A 20,542-nucleotide genomic window follows, 5' to 3' on the forward strand; every position below is an offset into this window, starting at 1 on the left:
GCTGAAGGCGCCGGCGAAGTTTTGGCACTCTGCCAGCTAGATGCATGAGTGTTTCAACCAGGTCCGGTATCTGAACTGGGTGAGACGGGGCTTTAGTTCTTTGCTGTATTCATCTGCTACGGCATGTGTAACATTTTTCTGTCAACTCTGCATATCTTCACGATCAATATCGCACGTTTGTCGATGGAGCGGGTTCAGACCATACTAAATGTTCTGACCGCGTTTGTGCAGGACAAAGCTCTGAGGACATCAGAAGTTAAAGGTACTGATGGAAGCTGTACAAAGTACACAGGTTACACCGTAATTTAAATTTTAATGGACAGTTAAACAAAGGCAGAACACTGTAGGCCTACAATCTGACCGCTATCATTATTTGATAGAACACCGGCACAGTAACTTCATATTGACGCGCGGCTAAACAAAGGCAGTACCGTAACTCAATTTGAGCGTTCCAAAACAAAGCCAAAGAGCGGTAACTGGTGTTACGGTGTTCTGCCTTGGTTTATGGGCTTTTGGAAGTTACTGTTAAGACAACCCATTATTTTCTCGAAAAAATAATGGAATTGACTCAAGATACTTATCCACATGAATAAAGGAGGTCTTCAATGTGCCAAAAATATCAATAACTAATTTTCGACCAAAAAACGAAGTTACGGTCTTTTGCCTTTGCACGGCAGTATGGTCCTCCTTCGCCTCCTACGCTCTGTGCAGCTGCCAAGTACCTCTGTAATGCAGTTCATACTGTCTATTACTGTGACTCACCGCTTGACTGCACAGTCTCAAGTGTGTTCCCCTACGGACGGCAGTGATCGCCACCATCCAGACCTCCTCTCAGATAGTAGCTCTGATTACAGCCACCGATCAATGTGTATAGTTGATTGTGAGCGCATTCACGTGTGTTATGTCATAGCGCCTCAAAAGCTGATCTCAATATAGTGATGTGCAACAATATATGGCTAAAACATGGTCTACTGTTTTCTATCAGTCTGAGCTTGATAAAAATGGTTAATTGTGCCTCTTAGCCTCAGATAAGGCAAGACACCATGAATAAGGTAAAATTGTTAACTGAGAGACATCACCATACTTCCCCAGTTGATTAATCACAGTACGTTAAGTGAATTATTTTTGTATTAGCCTATAGGTTTTCTGCAGTGTTATGTTTGAATGTTGATGTTGCTTTTTTTTGTTTGTTTTTTTGCATTGTAAAGATTTTTCCAGAGAGGATTTTTAGATATTTCTTTTTATCGTTCGTTCGTCATTTATTTATTTATTTATATAGCACCTTACAGGCTACACAGTAGTTCAAAAGTGCTGTACATTACAACAGAAAGCAAAAGAACATCAGGACAAAACATAAAAACATCCATGTGTACTAATGTACTAAAATGCCAAAGAGTACAAATAAGATTTTAAATGATCCTTTAGAGTTAAGGTAGATCTAACATCCAATGGCAGATTATTCCACAGTCTTGGACCAGCGACGGAGAAAGCATGATCCCCCTTCAATTTGAGATGCGCACGGGGAATAGTTAGAAGAAACTTGTATTCTGTATTCTGTATTCTGGCACCATTCTGTGAAGTGCTTTAAAACATATATCAGAATCTTATACTGTATCCTAAATTGTACTGGTAGCCATCCTAAAAAGGAAAACGGGAGTATCATGATCCGTTTTCCCAGCATTCATTAACCTTGCAGCAGCATTTTGTACTAGCGGCAAGCGAACAACATATATTTGGCTACAGAGAACTACAATAATCTAGACGGGAAAAAATATAAGCATGGAGAAATTTCTTTTGGTTTCAATTTGGCTATATTCCTCAAATAGAAGAAGCAATTACAAACCACCGTCTTTATCTATCGATCAAATTTGATGGATAGTCAAAAAAAGCTCCCAAGTTATTTACTTGATCCTGCAGGTACCCCTTCCATGGGCCTAAGTTACAGTATCGTTTCTGTGCGACCAAAAACAACAATTTCTGTTTTGTTTTCATTCAATTTAACGAGGTTTTCAGCCATCCACAGCTTTACTTTCTCCAGACACTTAAGAGGTATGGCATTGGAATCCTTACTACTGGGTCTCAACAACAAGTAGACTTGAGTGTCATCTGCATAAAGATGGTAAGAAATACCATACATCTTAAAAATCCTTCCCAATGGGAGCATGTACAATGAAAACAGGACTGGACCCAAAATGGACCCTTGTGGGACCCCACAGGTATTAGGTGCTGGAGCAGAGAAATAGTTACCAATCTTCACTGAAAATGATCTACATTCCAATAAGAGGCAAACCATTTTAAGACCGTCCCCTGAATACCAACAAACTGCTTTAAACGAGTCAGAAGGATCAATGGTGTCAAAAGCTGCTGACAAATCCAATAAAATGAATGCTGCATGATTACCTGCATCTGTAATTAAAAGAAGATCATTAACAACCCCATTTAAAGGGCTGATTCTGTGCCCACCCCAGACGGAAATCTATCTAAAATATTAAGAAAGTGGATAATTGTTTCAGCACAACTTTTTCAAGTACTTAAGACAAGCCAGGCAATCTATCACTCCATAAATCAGAAAAAAACATCTTTCAACAGCCAGAAATATTTTAAGGAATACATTTATGTATAAACCAGATGAATGCTATATGAGCAAACCCATCAGTAAAAACCTTAAGATATAAATTAAACTCGAGCATGTAAGTGCTTCTGAAGTGGAGATTTCTGGCTCAGTGCATGAGGAAAATAACTCTGTTTGAGAAAACAAACTGATATGTATTGTAATTGAAATCTACAATTGATTGATGTCGCTTTGGATTTGCATATGCTGAATAAATAAATGTAGATGCAAGCAGATGGAGTAAAATAAACAGTGTAAATGTGTATTTTGGATATTTTCATTGCAGTCTGAAAGGAAGCATGTTCTGGAGGCTAAATAGACCAAGCTCTTGATATTGACCAGTGCATGAAAAAAAAACAATACTTTTGCCTGTAGTCTTTTGCCATAAGCAGAGAAATGTTTAGATAGCACCACAAAGACAAATCAAAATTTGTCACATAGGAAAGGAATCTATGGATGGCGTACATATAGTTTTATAAACTTGGATGGAAGTATTTAAAAATTACATAGCTTCCATGATTGAAAGACCAATGGAGTCTTTCAGTCATTAATGCCCCATTAAGAATAGCAACTGCAGCAAATGATTTATAGAGGTAATATGTCTAATCTGTTGTTCATTAAATCCCCATGTGGTCTGTCAGATGCTCTTCTAATGCAGTTCACCCTTGAACCAGATGGACCATTTTAATGTCTCTGTGATGGGATACTGATATCCCATGTGCATTGTTTCAACGCTTTCTTAAGTTAAATGCACAAAGCATCTTACCCATATGAGATACGAGTTAAATGTATATTGTCATTTCCACAAAGAACAATTGAATACAAGATGAATAGACAAAATGAATAAACTAGTGAGAGTGTGAAAAGTGTGTTTATTTGTAGGCATTATTTTTTCCTAAAATGGTTGTGTGCATTCAAACGTGTGCTTCGAGCATGAGACCAGAGTAGCTTGTGGGTGTATAGATGCACACAGAAAGTAGTGCAAACCAGCAGGCACAGAGAGATTATGTAAATACATCTTCATGAGCGTTCAGCTTTTTTCTCAAATGCACAGCGCTTTGTCTGCACATTTGTTGCTCACTGAATGATGGATCCGAGAAACACGGGAAGTGCCGTTTCTTATAGTGCCTCTCAGGGCATCACTGTTCAGATCAGAGCTGCTTTTGGGAGAGGACGGTTATCGTTCTGGGTTCTCAAGGGGAAGTACTTAACAGTCACTTAGATGATTCATCTCGTTGTATGCTCTGAAATTAGACGTGTAGATTCGAAACATATTTGCAACTTGTTGTTAAAGTGTCTTTCTGCATGTCTGCACAGAGTAAAAAAAAAAAAAATCTTATTAAAAGCTATTGCCATAGTAGTTGACTCAAACTGTATGCGCTGATGGGCCCTGCTGTTCAGCTTCTTTTGTGAGGCCCCTGGAAATAGTCCTATGCAATCCCTGTCTGCATGCATTTTCCCTTCATGAATGTGCATTTTAGCTGTCTAAATGTATCATAAAGGCTGTTAATGGGAAAAACTTGAAGCTGGGAATGCTTAAGCCACTGCCCCCGGTGGCACAAGCCGAGCAATAAAAGTGCTATTACTGCCATAAACATCTGATTGCTTCCGCAAATGCAGTCGATTATGTAGCAGCGAAAGGACCTCGATACCGCTGAGATATTGATAGCATCAATCACACAGCGAGTCGATAGGTTGACTTTACTCAGCTGTCATGGCAGATGCAGATCTCATAACTGGCCTTTCATTGCGATCATGTAAAAAAAGTATTTTAGTTTCTTTGCTGGGCAACTCTCCTCATGTATCTTGATTTATGTTATTCTTGGCGCACAAGCACTTGGCTACTTGTCAAGAAAGATGGACGAACGCATTAGTCATGCTTTTGCGCCAATATGAACATCCTCTCCATCCTTCATCTGTGAGATTAGGGGGCTGGGGAACTGTTGCCGTTGTTTATTTGTTTTTGAAGTGAGCCCACAGCGCTTGAGGCGGTTAAATCCCAGGCGCGGTAACAGGTAGTTCGCCCTGACTCTGCCTTACTGAAATATTTAGCTGTGCTCCAGGAACCAGCGGTAAATCTCGTTCCCAGTTGCAATTGTTTTCCCGTCATGGCTGTTTACCTCACAAAAGGAGAATGAGTATGAGGCAGAACACAATTACTTCTGCAATAAGATTTTCCCTTGCATCATGCGAGTTCATAGATAGCGAAGCCCATTGGGAAAGAAATGGAATTAAAAACTTGACTTGTGAGAACAAATGGCTGTTATTAAAGGAATTCATTAAGCAGTTGGAAATAATAAGATGCTAATTGCTTAAGTTTTTTCAGTGTTCTGTTTGATCTTTGCCTGCATACCTCTTATCAACTCCTCCCTCTATGTTCCTGCAGGCTCCATTGAGGCTTGCTTAAGTCACCTGCTGAAGCGAAGAGCGGCCGGATTCCTCCGCAGCGATAAGATCGCCGCCCTCTTCACCAAGATCGGCAAGGTGAACACCACGGCGAGTGAGATCTGTCGCAAGGTTCAAGAACAGCTACAGCAGCAGGCCGAGATCACCAGGTCTGACTTCTTATTGTGCGCAAAACTATGCCCAATCTAATTGAAATTATTATTATTTTATGCATCTTTTCATTTAATTAAACAATTTTCTTTTCAGCTGATATCACGTTGGCCATGTGGGCTATTGGTTAATCATAGTGTACACTATCCCCCAAAGTGTTAGTTCACCCTGTAGCCCAAGACTGGCTGCCCACTGAAGCTAAGCAGGGTTGAGCCTGGTTAGTACCTGGATGGGAGACCTCCTGGGAAATCCAGGTTGCTGCTGGAAGGGGTGTTAGTGAGGCCAGCAGGGGGTGCTCACCCTGTGGTCTGTGTGGGTCCTAACACCCCAGTGTAGTAATGGGGACACTATACTGTCAAAAAACACCGTCCTTCAGATGAGACGTTAAACCGAGGTCCTGGATCTCTGTGGTCATTAAAAATCCCAGGATGTCCTTCGAAAAAAATTAGGGGTTTAACTCTGGCAAATTTGCCTATTGGCCTCTGTCCATTATCCTCATACATACTGATTGACTTCATCACTCATCACATGTCTCCTCTCCACCAATAAGCTGGTGTGTGGTGGGTGTTCTGGTGCACTGTGGCTGCCGTCACATCTTTCAGGTGGATGCTGCACATTAGTGGTGGTTGAGGAGATTCCCCCCTTTCCATGTAAATATTAATGTAACAAATTATTATTATTATTATTACCTTTCTGCGCCTTGTGATTACGTTGCAGTCTATGTGGGGTCAGAAAGCGCTCGGATTTAATCAACAATATCTTCATTTGTGTTCCGAAGTCTTGCGGGTTTGGAACGGGTGAGTAATTAAAGGGGGGGTACAATGGTGTTTCATGTATTCAGAGTTGTTTACAGTGTTAAAGAGATGGATTCTCATGCTTAACATGGCCAAAGTTTTTTAAAAATATTTTGGACGAATAACGGAGAATTTCTGTGCCGAAAATCTTACTTCCGGGTTGGTACAAGTTTCGGCTGTTTTTTTTTTTACTGTGGATCTAATGACGTAGACCAGAGTGGAACTCCTTATATGAGCATTTCTCCCGGAAAAGCGCGACCGCGCACCTCAACGCGCTTCAACAGGAAATCATCGGCAGCGCTGCATAGTGTCTCCAAAGTGTTTTTGGTGAGGGAAAGCTTACCAAAGAACCCAGCGTTAGGAACAGTGGATGCAGAAACGAGTTGTGTAGACTGTTTGTTCCCTGCATTTCGACGATGAATGTTTTATAAACAAAGCCCAGATCGACGGATTCTCTCTATGGCTCTGGCTTCGCCCACACGGCCCGCCTCCAGACGCTCGTTTTTTTCCGGAAAGACTCGGTACAGCCTATTTTCTCTTATAGATATAATAAAACTAAAAGACTTTTTGGAGATATGAAGGATGCAATACTACTCTATAGGTACTCAAGATTAACAGGAGATTGAGTGAAAATGAGCATTTCACCCCCCCTTTAATGAAAGAATTTAAATTTTTGGGTGAACTGTCCTGTCCAATGTATACTTTGTTCTTTTCGTGTACGCTAGCATATGCACATAGTCGAACACGTAACTTTTTAAAAGTATACTCCATTTGATAGAGTGCACGAAACCAGGGTCGACATGTATTCTAGAAAGTTTCATCTTTGTCCAGTGTCTGCGCTATTTTTCTCAAAACCTGAAGTATACTTTGGGCTTTAGCCTTGTCGTGTCCCCTCTTTTTATAACTTCGGGTCCCCCCTAGGGGTTGTGCCTCCCAGTTTGGGAACCACTATCATAGCCAATAACCACATAGCTTTTGCTTTTGATTAGGTTCTCCAGCCTTTCTAAAATCTGGTTACCAATGAATAATGTAACAAAGTTTACGGAAATAATGTCTAATTTATATAGCGCCTTATACAATACAGATTGTTTCAATGCAGCTTTACAGTGATAAACAGGAAAATAATTATTAACGATGCAAAAAGAATTCAATTCTGCTGTAAATCAGCTCTAAAAAAGACAATTGTGTCATTATTCATCTGAAGTCAGTTCAGTGTTGATTCGGTTGACAGTGTAGATGGTGCAAAATTAGCCAATTATGAATCAGTATATTAGGCTGCCCCAACATACAGCAATGATATACTTTACTTTTAACAGTCTCTTATTCTGCTTATTATTATGAACAGTAAGTAGAGTAAGTAATATGCTAAAAGGCAAAGAAGCCATAAACTGGAACTGATAATATTAGTGATATAAGCAATGCTTTATGACTGATAAGCTGTTGAGACAATGATGAAAGCAGGAAGCAGATCACATCTGGTGTGTGGAGAGGGATGATTTGCTGCGTTGACTGGCTCTGCAGCACTCTAAATGAGGGATGGTTTGGGCGGATGCTCCAGGGCTTCGGTCAGCTTCTTATTTTCCAATTAACTCTCCATTAGCAGAGCCACATGGCCAATGTGTCACTCAAGAGTGGACCTCTCTGGTCTAATAGCCACAATCTCCAGGTGATGTGGTCAGAGATTAGTTGAAGCCACTGTGGTGTGTCAGTACAGTAGCTCACACACACACACACACACACACACACACACACACACACACACACACACACACACATTTAAAGCATTATTGTGGAGTGCTGCTAGTCACATGATCTGCGGTGTTCCCTGCCTGTCCATTTTAACCACCCATCCCCCACCGCACACACTCGGTTACTGACGTTGCCACAGCAACACCATGGTGTCACCATTGCTAGAGCAACAAGATGCTCGCTGGTTATTGAATACCTCTACCGCAGCGATTCAGGGCTCAAACTCAGATCTAATAAAGCAACTGCATGTCATTAATTTCTTATATTGCACTCTAAACACATTTGTACTTCAGTGAGGGGTAGACCCCTGGGGGAGGGGGTGCCAGAGTTATAAAAAGGGAGGCATGGCAAGGCTAAGGGATAGTGTACAGGCAGCAGATTGTTATATAAAAGAAACCTCCTCAGGGTGATACAAGACCCCACTGCGAAATGATCCCGCTTATTATGTGGCTAATTCAAATAATTGAACACAAAATATTAATTTGACATATTTTATTACCTCAAGATGGCTTACAATACCAGCTTGAGTGGTCTGTTCAGTTGTAGCGGTTGCTATCATGGAATAACACACTGCTACATGTGAAGAATCAGGATTGATTATTGCAAGAAGCCGTGTAAAAATATAAAAGAATGATGCATGGTTCTGCATGGACAAGTTTGTGAAAGGACTGCCATTGCCAGGTAAACGTAAAGCAGGCGATGAATCTACTTTAAACGTTAAAACTTTCAAGACAATGTGTCTAGATGTGACACGAACGTCGTGACGCGACAAAAATAAAAAGAACCCATAATAATCAATGATGCTGTCTACACTGGAAGTGGCGAGGCAACAAATTCCCGCCAGTTAACGGTTATATTTCATTATATTCCCATTATATTTCTGACGTAAAAGACAAATAGATTTGCTGTACAACGGTGATAAGGGTATACCTGCAGCCTGGAGATCTCCAAATTGGAAATAAAAAAGCTTACATTATAGAATCATATGTTTTTTCTATCTATAAAATACTAGTTGATTTGTTACTCATCCCTATTAAATACATGGATATTACATGTCAATTAGCTTAAAGCTAATCGGCCAAGCCACAAGACAAACACTGCAACAATATTACAGTTTGCAATTTAAGTGAATTTTTCAGTTGTTTTCTTTTTCTTTAGCTAACATATCTGTGTGTCTCTTACAAGTTTGTTGTACTATGTGTTTGTTTTCTTGCTTTATAAATGGAGACTCCTGAGCTTGTAGTCATCTATCAGAAAGTTGCAAGAGTGATATGAAATACATGTTGACATGAACAATGGTTAAATATACAGTTTAGCTGACGTTATACAAAAATATGTGCAGTTTGTGGATTCGATATGGATTCACTTTATTAATAGCCTCTGAAGCTGCCCTGCATGATTGCTTTTGTTGGATCAGAAACGCACAGTTTCATCTCCAGAGCATCTGCATAGCTCATCTCAGGTGCATGGATTTATTTGCTTGTTTATACTGAATGTCCACCGCTGTGGCCAACACTCACACATACAGTGTAAGTGGCAGGCCATTATGGGATCAATGCTTATGTAAATCAGAGAAGATGAGGGCGCTGTTGCATAGACAGCACACTCATCCATCTCTGGTGTGCCTGCAGCTGTGGTGTAGTGTGATGTCCGGGCTGGAGGGAGATTGATGGCTGCGGGGTGTTATTGGCTTACACCCCATGATGGACTCCCTCAACATTTCAGCGGTCTTCCCAGCTCTCCACAGCCTCCGAACGGATCTCAGAATAGCTGGCTTAGTCACAGAAACTGTCTGAAAGGAATATTCCTGGTTATTTAGTGATAGTTTAAGTGATGAAGTGATAGTTCATCCTAAAATTATTCTTTTACTCACTGCCATGTTGATACAAAACTAGTATGATTTTCTGCCTTTCTTTAAACATAAAAGCAATAATTGAAGAACTGCTTTTCTCTATACAATGAAAGTCAATGGGGTCCAAAAACAAAAATAGAAGACTAAATATTTTCTTTTGTGTTTCAAAATAGTTCAGAAATATTTTTTTAACTCTTCCTCAAACATGCTGATCTCCACCAGGGGTTTTCCTCATTTTTCTCTCTTATTTTCCCTGAACAGCTCTATTCAATCTTAGCTTTCTGCTCTAACTAGACAGTGCCCTAAAGCAAGATGTTTTTTTTTTTATCTTGTTTTTTATGTGATTTCTTTATTTTCTCCAGGTGCGGCAACGACTGTCTGTCACCCTAGAGCTGGTGTTTGGTTCTTAGTGAAAACTAACAGTGCTTACTGAATACTGTGATGTAATCTCAGCCAAAACATACAGTAGCATTCAAAAGTTTGGAGTTGGTAAGATTTATTTCATTTTATCAGAGAGACTTCTTATGCTCACCAAAGCTGATTTTATTTGTTCAAAAATACAGTAAACAAAGAAATATTGTGAAATATTATTACAATTTAAAATAACTCTTTTCTATTTGAATCTATTTAAAAATATATAATGATGCAAAGCTGAATTTCATCATTACTCCAGTCTTCAGTGTCACATGATCCTTCAGAATTCATTCTAATATGCTGATTTGCTGCTCAAGAAACATTTCTAATTATCAGGTATTATTTTATTAATATTATTATTTCTGAGAAACCCTGATTTATTTATTTATTTTTTGATGATGAATAAAATTTCAAAAGAAGAGCATTTTATTTGAAATCGAAATCTTTTGTAACATTATAAATACAAAGTTCTGTCATAGAACTCTAAATGTCACCAGCTGATAGGTCCTTGACTCTATCTGTTTGCAATCACATCATTCTCTATGGGGAACAGCTGATTGGTTCCCGCTTTATCAGCAGCCAATGAGCTTGCTGCTCAACATTCAAATACTTGCCTATCGTTTGCTTAGCAGTTTAGAGTGTGCTCTCAGAAACCCTCCACAATTTCCCCAGTTTTCATGTATGCTTGTACAGCAGCAGCATGTCTTACTTGCTCACAATAGCGTGTCATGTCTGTATTGGCAGTGGCAAGTCCCGTACTTGCTCTGCATCCAACAGCTGTAATCAACAGCAGCAGCAATAGCGACCAAACACATTAACATTGTCATATTCATTACCATACCAAACTCTCAGAGAGTTGTCATGACAGAAATGCATTTACTTTCACTTTAGGTCAATTCAATACGTCCTTGCTGAATAAAATAATTAATTTCTTTTGAAAAAAAAAAAGAAAATCTTACTGACCCCAACTTTTTGAATAGTAGTTATTATTGCAGGGATTTTGCCCAAAAATACTTTTCAGGAATAAGAGGAAATACTGTTTTTGATGGGTTGAGTGGTCTGCATGACAGATGATGCAATAACTCTAATCCTAGATGTTCCGGCTCTCGTGTTACTCAGTCTTTTATCTGTGAGATTGATCTTTTTTAATACGCTGAGGGTGAGTCTTTTGGGATGACACATGCTCTGCCCCTGTCATTGTGTACATGTGTGTGTGTCGTCTTCATTGGCTGAATGGCCTGGCGGGTTCGAGTGGGCTTTGTGACTGCCGCTGGCCCTCCTGCTCTGTTGTAGATGAGCAGCCAGGTCATCCTTTTGAGATGCTGTATGGAGAAGTATATAGACGCACAAACACTTAGAAACACCTACTGACAGGCACAGTCATGATCCCTTATGTGTCTCTTGTTTCTTTCTTAAGACCAGACAATGTAAGGGATTGTTAGAAGGTTATATGAGGATAAACAGAAGCACAAAATGAGTGAAGGTCTAGTCACGACAAGACTTTTTTTGAGACTTTTGTCTTAAATTCATATAATGTTTTGGGAGAATGTCCAAGAAAACTTGCAAATTGGTGTGCAAAAATGTGTGCAAATCAATGCTGTTGTTTCATTTGGTCACATCAGACTTGACTTTATCTATGTTCTTATGTTAAGTGAGCATTTTTGTCATATTCACGTTTGATCTTGTGTGTGAATGTGTTTGTCATTGCTCGTCTCGTTCACAGGAGGACTCAGAGCACAGGACAGGAGGCTCTCAGGAGGCAGGGTTCCTCTGCCGGACGAGCACCTCAGCCACTCTCCGCACAGGCCATCAAGCACATATGGGTCCGCACGGCCCTCTTCGAGAAAGTCCTGGACAAAGTGGTGCAGTATATTGTGGATAACGCAAGGTAATAATTAGCATCAGTACTTATTATGCTTTATTTTGTAGGATTCAAATTGAATATCTTTTTTTTTTACTGTATATTGTAATATTGTGATCTGGGGCGTTTATCTTTTAATCAGTCCTGGGGCACAGGCCCTCCATCAAAAAAAGTGTGCCTATATTTTGATTCTCTTTTATACTGTTTTGGATATAAATAAATCTAAATAGTAGTTAAAGCCACTTAATATAAAGTGGGACCTAATAATTTGTTCCCTTGTTTTAGTAAAATCAAAACAAGAAAACAAATAAAGACAACGTGGCCAATTATTAAGTCATAGGAACAAATTCTTAATTTGTGGTTACGATTTAACTAAAATGAGAGAACGGATGAGTAAATCGTGCCTGTGGTTATTGACCATAACATGAATATAATTATCAGCTTATTGATATCAGCCATAACATGCTTTGCTCATATTTCTTATTCATATTATTCTTTGTTAAGATTAAGGCTAGGCATTCCTTTTTTGTCCATTGTGATTGATTGGACTGTCTATGGAGCTGATTGAAATAATAATGGTTTATTTGTTCAGCTTTTGAAAGAGGTCAATGGTTATTGACATACACATTGTGTGTGTTTGCTGTTGGTGTGTGTTTGTAGTAAGTATTATGAAAGGGAGGCCCTCATACACGACTCTGTATTCGGCCCTATACTGGCGGCACTGCTGGGTGAGTCCATCTGATGCATAAAACACACTCTATCTTCTCATAATGCAGATAAAAGAGATTGACAGGCCATTGTTTATTGAATTTCTTAACTGAAAAGAGATATAACATATTATAGCATTCAAATGTTGTTAGCATTTCATTATTTTATTATGATTCACTGTTGTATCACATTAGAATTTGTTTTGTGTGAAATCACTTTTTTTTTTCATCTATAGTTGGGCCTTGCGCTCTAGAGTACAGTAAGCTTAAGACGTCAGATCATTTCTGGACGGACCCGTCGGCCAATGAGCTGGTCCAGAGGCATCGCATTCACCGGGCCCACAGGGGCCAGGAGGTGTCGCCGGGACGCAGGCCTGCACTTGGGGTGAGAATATCATACATATGGGGTGATTGTTCAGTATGTTCAATATAAACTGCATAAATATGTCATATTCATGGTACTTTCCTCAGATCCGAAAGCGTCAGTCCTCAGGAAGCATGTCTGAGGATAAGTTTGCAGCCTCGGCGAGAGAGTATGTCGAATCCCTGCACCAAAACTCACGCGTTCACTTGCTCTATGGAAAGAACAATGTACTCGTTCAGCCGGTAAGACGGAACACACACACACACAAATGCACTTACAAGAAAACTAGTTAAATTTGCATCTACATTTCTTTTAATGGTTGTAACAAAACGGATTGATTGTAGATCAGTGTATCTCGTCTAATCAATAGTGGAGCTAAAAGACGGCTGGTTATAGGAAGTGAGCCACAGCGGTGGACTGTAGTTAGAAAAGATCATTGATCTACTGGTCAAAATTTGTTGAATGGTCAGATGGATCTGGCTCCCTTTATCCCTGGCATTTTTAGCTCTGTGGACTTCCTGGCTGATAGTTGTGAACTGGAAAAGGCAGACTGGATTAGCCATTACACCACATTAGATTTGTCATCAGATGAGTCAGGCACGGACTGGATGTGTGCATGAGAGTGTCTGTGAGATTTGCAACAGTGACTGATGTAACTGGGCACAGAGAGTGCTGGGTCTGGCGAGGACTTGTAGAAATCAATAGTGTAAACGTCCCTTGCCAAAAGGATTGCAGTGATTCAGGTCTAATTGGATTTCTGTGTGAAACCTGATGCGTTTCGCAGTTCTCATCATCACAGTAAATCGTCAGAGACATTTTATTTATGTCACTCTGTCGCTTATTTCACTCTCTTTTCTTTCATTCTGTGATCTCACACAGTTTTTCTCATTTTCTTGTTAACTTGTAAACAGAGAAAAATGTGTAAGGCTGCTGATTTTACGAGTTATTGTTAGACTTCCTGTAGGGGAATCGGGGAAGCCGCTGTGTTTTATTGAATAGACTTTGTTCTTTGTAGAAGAAGGACATGGAGGTGCTGCGTGGTTACCTGTCCCTTCATCAGACGGCAGAAACACTGACGCTGAAGTGGACGCCCAATCATCTGATCAATGGCACTCTGGGAGACTGTGACCTGGAGAAGAGGTAAAATATACTGTGTACACACACACACACACGGGGAAATCAGGGAAATTAGGCCATCTGGTAAAATGGGCCACAAGATCTTGAATTGATTTGAGATTGCCAATCACTGCAAATAATTTTTCCCATACTTGGTAGAAACTGATCTGATTGGTCTGAGATTGTTTGGTCAGGATTTACAGGAAAAGCATAAGATGATTGTACTGATTTGCTGATTGCTGGTTTGCAATGATATGGTTGATATGTTTGTGAAGAAGAAATAGACATCTGAATGTGTGGTATCAGGAATGAGATTAGCAAAGCAACCTGGTTGATTTTATGAAAAAGTTTATTTAGATTCTGATCTATTTTAATAGAACATGGGAGAACTTTCTCTCTCTTTCTTATTTTTCAAATTTTTTTTAATCAACCTCTATCCCACTTTAGTATTTATTGGGACTACGCTTTGACTGTGCCTTTAAGACAGATCGTCTGCATTCATTGTCACCAGCGCCGTGAGTCCCCTTCCTACACCTTTGATTATATTATATTATATTATATTATATTATATTATATTATATTATATTATATTATATTATATTATATTATATTATATTATATTATATTATATTATATTATATTATATTATATTATATTATATTATATTATATTATATTAATATACAGTTTTTCAAACCGCTTGTTCCATATAGGGTTGCTGGTGTATTATATTATATATTATATTATTTAAAAAAATGCATTCATGTGAATTTGTCTTAGCGGACTGTGGCGGTACTCTGGTGTTAGTAAGTCAGGATGGGATCCAGCGGCCTCCTCTGCACTTCCCTCCTGGGGGCCACCTGCTGTCGTTCCTGTCCTGTTTGGAGACGGGTCTACTGCCCCGGGGTCAGCTGGAGCCCCCCCTCTGGTCCCAGAGGGGTAAGGTGAGCGTTTTACTGCAGCAGTTCTTAAAAACCTCATGTGGCAGAATGTTTAGATGTGTCAGCAGCATTTGAACCTTCCACACTCATTCATTCTCATTGCCAGTGATCTACTGTTGATCCCCTCACTGCCTTTTTCGGCATTCTAGCTTTTTGCTTGTTGACGCATTGCAAATTAATTCCAAGATCTTTATTTGGAACCTGAGTTTGGTTTGAATACGGCTCTGTGTGTTTGCTTAACAGGGCAAAGTCTTCCCTAAGCTTCGTAAGAAGAACAGCACGGCCCGTTTAGTAGATCAAGACGTGGATGGAGAGGAACAAATCGCTGCAGACTATGTGTTTCGCATCGTTTATCCAGGGCATCGTCACGACTCAAGTGAGTTTCAGCCAAAATGTGCCTGACCTGTTCACATCTGTATGTACATCCAACTACAGTGACCCCAAAAGCATTAAACACTTAAAAATGCATGAATCTTTTTGCATTATAATTAAACTTTTTAAGTACTCACGCATCCTGTTCAGCCAGACCTGATTTCCTGGATGTGTGAACACTGAAGAGGGCTGTATCAGACACCATCCCCGCATATCATTGTTGTCTGTGTGTTTTGTTCTCACTTTTTCCTGTAACATAACAGCCGTTGTGGAGGCTGCTGGGAGGGACGTGGGTATTCAACCCAGAATTTAGATTTTCAACTGTTCTTGGGATGACACTGCTCCTTTTTATATCTGTGTATGTTTGCACTGCAAAAAAAAAATATTTTTCATGTCAGTGTTTTTGTCTTGTTTTCCAGTGAAAATATCGAAGCATCAAGATCCATTTACTCGAGAAGCAAAAAGTTATTAAGATTTGTTTGCAGAGAACATCAACATAAATTCCATCAAATAAATCAATGATTTTTTTTTAATAACAAGAAACGTGAAAAAATGTAGAGTGGGACTTGAGTTTGTCTATTGGGAATTAATTGGATGGTTGTGGTTTGCTATTGGTTGATCTCATGTGAGTGACTGGTTGCCAGTAAACACATTATCAGAGAAGAGAAGAGATGTTGCTTTAAGAGGGAGGGGAAGTTATTTTGATGAAAGATTTTGAGTCACATGTATAAAAAAAATGACGTGCATGAATAAATCATTTATAATAAATACTGAAACATTCCATAATAAAACAAGAATTTTAATTTAAAAGCTTAAAATAAAAATACATTTCAATTCAAGATGTGTTCTCTGACAACCAGTTTTAAAGTCTTATCTTATGCGATTTCACTTGTTTTAAGGATGTTTAGATACTTTACTTCAAAATAAGACAAAAGTACCGATTGAAAAATGTTTTTGCAGTGTGTGTGAGTGGAATGTGACTTTGCTTCAGAGGCGGGTGCTAAACTGTGTTCTTTTATTGCCCAAGCAGTCACTATAAACTACCACCACACCACGGGCAGTCGTGCGCCCTCTCTGGACGACGATGAGGAGGAGGAAGATAGACTTCACGCTATGATCTCTATGATCTGCTCACGGAACCTCACAGATCCTAATGTCATGAAAGGTTTTTATCACCAGTGGCCCACTTCATTCTCCCTTCCTCCTTTCATACATCCTCTCCTCCCACTTTTCTTTCCATCCCAACTGTTACCTGGTCCCCACAAAGAGCAACCCAGCAGTGCGACCGGTTGTCGGTCAGTGAGGGCAGATTGAGACACAGTAGGCGTCTCATGGTTTCCTTGTCACTCTTTAAGTTGTTGGCCTGATCTGTGTGCTTGTAACCATTGCGGCTAGGACAAAAGCTAGGTCAAGTCACACAAGACCCTGAGTGTGTGTAGCACACATGCATTCCATTGATATAAAATATGCAAAAAATCTACATGTAGTAGATGTTAGCTAAATGAAAAGTAGATAAACACCACAAGATCATACTGTGCTAGTGATGGGAAAGTGTGTAGTAAGATAGTATGGCAGTGTTGGGTGAGACTAATACATCATGAATTGCTCTCAAATGCCATGACCTCCTATGTTGCGCATTATACGCTTTTAAACATTTAGCTGCTCACCTCCAAGCCTATTTTATTTTATTTCATTTTATTTTTTTAAATGTCTATAGTTTTAACCTAAAATTACTAATAATTCTAATTATTGATTTTGATTTAATTTACAAAATATGAATGTATAAGTACAATCTATTCATCACAAATCTATTTAACTAAAATTTATGTTGTTCTAACCTGAAATAACTATATGTAGACAAAGTTTAAACATATATTTAATTCAAAAACTTTGAATGAATTCATAGAATTATATTATATTATATTATATTATATTATATTATATTATATTATATTATATTATATTATATTATATTATATTATATTATATTATATTATATTATATTATATTATATTATATTATATTATATTATATTATATTATATTATATATCAATGTAGCACATCTGTTTTCAGAATGAATTGGGGCCCAAGCACCGATGGTGTGAGGACCCTATTGGAATCGCTCCATTTATTATTGATTGAATTTTCATTATATCACTGATTATATTATATGATATTATTATATATAGAATTTATTATATCTGTGTTTCAAACCGCTTGTGCTATGTAGGGTTGTGGTTGTATTAGTATATTATTATTATTATTATTATTATTATATAAGAGGAATATACCTTATTTTTACATTTGGGTTTGCAAGCAAAGTTTACACGTATGTGTGTGAGGTCAGTACAGTGCACATCTCTCCCCTCGACTCACTCTCCTCCACTCTTTTCCCTCCACGCCACCGTTGCCGTGGGTTACCTACTCTAACCCTTTTCACACTCAGGAGAGCTTCCACTGCTCTGCCACGTTGTCACACTACTACTGTGTCCTTGTCCTTTTTCCTTCTCACACATACACAGACACAACCTGACTGGCCTAGGAGGTATATTTTTGGCGGTCGTGGAGTACAGACTCCTCACCTGAGCGCTCTCCTCCTCTCTGCACTGTTGGGCCTGACTGTGGTGGCCAGGCAGCAATGCTTCCAATGATTTGCTCTATTTTTCCTTTTGCACTCTTTGGTTGACATGAGTAAGTTCTTATGAGAAGTCTCGGTTATTTTTGGGTTCTGTATCTTCATTTGGTTTCACTGCCAAACGCTCAAGGGCTTTGCATGTCGAATTTGCACACGTTGTGTCTTGTGTTTTCTTTTTTCTTTTTTATCTTTGCAGCGAATGTGCTCCACTGCTTACTTGTCAGAACTGTGTCTCCTTCCCTTTATTAATTCTCTCTTTTCCTCTTTGGTTTGAGTTGTTGTCGTTGTCGTCGTTGTTGTTGTTGTTGTTGTTGTTTTGATGTTCCTCCTGTGTTGAGCCGGTTTTCTGCAATGCTGTTCACTGTAATTCTTCACTAACTGCAGTCACCTTTCATTATATCAGTTAGGTCCTGTGGGGTTCTGGTGTAGTAGACACACGAATCGTTCTGTGAACGCGTCGCCCATTCGATCATAGCCTTATCAAAGTCCTATAGCTCACGTGAGACTCCTAGGGACACATATTGAATACGTGCTCTCCGTCCACTTTTGTTATTTTGGTTACAACCAGGGAAGTTACTGTGTATAGCAGGTCACCAGCTCCAACCTGAAGAATTAAGGTGAAGAGCATTTACGTTTACTATCGACTCTTTTGGTTCAGTTGGTTCACTATCACATTTTATACAACTACGCACAGTATACATTTCTCTTCTTTATTTGTCTTTATTTTTGTCATGGTTTAATCTGATGCATCCAGCATGGTAGGAATGGTTACTGTCTGTCCTTCTATATTCCTCTCCAAGCTCTACCAGTGCCTGGCTTGATTTGTGACACTGTGATTGATTGATCGATTGATTGGCAGGTCTCCTGGCATGGCATCCCCGCATCGTTTTACACCTTTTCCTTCTGTTCATTCATAGATGCATGTTTTTTTTTGATATCCTTACACGTCAGGTTTGCTTTGATTTCATTATCTGTGTTTAAGGACATCTGGTAAATGCCATTTCTGACAGGAAGAAATATCTGTAAAGAAAAGTACATCTAAATTGGGGCTGTCAATTAAACATGTTAAATATTTCAAATAAAGCAAAATATGTCTATAAAGGGATATCATTATCGATTACTTTAAACTAGAGATGCTGTCTTTAAAAACGTAGTGCTCATGGCGTGAGATGCTGAAAAAAACAGCGAGACGTTACTCTACCGGCGTGAGTTTGTACATATGCCGAAGTTTAAAAAACCAACGCAGACATAATGCAAGAACAAGTCTTGTGTAAACAGCCCCAACATATAATCAGAAAGACTTATGCCCAATGATTATATCGACACTTTTTATAATGTTTCTTAAAAACCTATTTACTCATCTGCCACAATAATTTAATATCTTTAATGAATTATTTTGAATCCGGGGATGATTTCTCAATCGAAGTGATTATGTGAATAATTGCATTTATTTTGGTTTCATTAATCAGTATATCATTAAATGAATTCATGTAATGAATATTTGATTGACAGCCCTAATCTAAATACCATCCAAAATTTAGAAAATGTATAAATATATAAAACATTCAAATCAGATATATTTAAATGCAGTTTAGGATGCATTTAACTCTTCCTTAATTATCTCATGGTTGAGCTGAGGCCTGTAATTCAGTGAATCTGAGGCTTTTGAGCTGAATATGGTGTTTTATGGCCATTCTATTCCAGCTGTAAGAGCTTAATTTATGGGATGTGAAGTGAATTCCCGTATGGCATCTTCCCACCGTACAACAGCTTCAAATTGTAGAGTAGCTCTGAGAGTAATATTAATACTAATATGTCTTCAAATGCAGGTTACTAGAGCAGGTTTCATAGTTGCTTATTCAACTCTTATTTCCTGTCTCTCTTTCTCTTGCTCTGCCTCTTTTCTGTGTGTTCCGCTCCCACGCCCTTGTAGACCACGGGGACATGATGGAGATGCAGGGTTTTGGCGGCAGCCCGTTGTCATGGCAGCAGGGCGAGTACCCCAGTCATATGTCATCTTGTCTGTCCTGCTCCACTGGGGGCAGCAACGCTTCCGTCGAGCTTCCAGCGAGCTGCACCTGCATGCATGACCGGTGAGTGAGAGACCTTTTACACTTCTGGCCCTGGGGGGCATTTATTCCTGTGATCATGTCAAAGCTGAATTTTCAGCATCATTACTTCAGTCTTTATAGTCACGTGATCCTTCAGAAATCATTCTAATATGCTGATTTGGTGCTCTAAAACATTTTAAGGTGTCATTGTTACAGTGCAATTATATATTTAAGTACTGAGTAATATTATGCAACTACATGTACTTACTATAGGGTTAGGGTAGGATTAGGATTTGGTTGAGGGTTAGTTGCATGTAATTATGCATAATTTACTGTTATTACTATGGTAAGTACATGTAACATATGTAACAAGGACACTGTAAAATAAAGTGTTACCAACATTTCTTAGTATTATCAATGTTTAAAATGGTTTCCACCATAAATATTAAGCTGAACAACTGTGAAACATTATTGGAATAAAATTTCAGACAACTTTGTCTTGTTTAGCATTTTATGCAT

The 20,542-nt window shown here is 38.9% G+C and overlaps 1 protein-coding gene across 1 annotated transcript in view; it reads left to right on the plus strand.

Moving 5' to 3' along the window:
• sgsm2 (small G protein signaling modulator 2) overlaps positions 1-20,542 on the plus strand; it is a 56,054-nt gene that overhangs the window by 24,480 nt on the left and 11,032 nt on the right. The window contains exons 3-13 of the mRNA XM_081371021.1: positions 4,998-5,166; positions 11,700-11,864; positions 12,498-12,565; positions 12,781-12,929; positions 13,016-13,150; positions 13,924-14,048; positions 14,472-14,539; positions 14,804-14,967; positions 15,208-15,340; positions 16,367-16,501; positions 19,906-20,065. Of these exons, the coding sequence (XP_081227147.1) occupies positions 4,998-5,166; positions 11,700-11,864; positions 12,498-12,565; positions 12,781-12,929; positions 13,016-13,150; positions 13,924-14,048; positions 14,472-14,539; positions 14,804-14,967; positions 15,208-15,340; positions 16,367-16,501; positions 19,906-20,065 (1,471 nt within the window). The remainder of the gene's footprint in view (positions 1-4,997; positions 5,167-11,699; positions 11,865-12,497; positions 12,566-12,780; positions 12,930-13,015; positions 13,151-13,923; positions 14,049-14,471; positions 14,540-14,803; positions 14,968-15,207; positions 15,341-16,366; positions 16,502-19,905; positions 20,066-20,542) is intronic.

This window comes from Scardinius erythrophthalmus, assembly GCF_964197995.2.
Source record: "Scardinius erythrophthalmus genome assembly, chromosome: 7".
NCBI classification, from domain to species: domain Eukaryota; kingdom Metazoa; phylum Chordata; class Actinopteri; order Cypriniformes; family Leuciscidae; genus Scardinius; species Scardinius erythrophthalmus.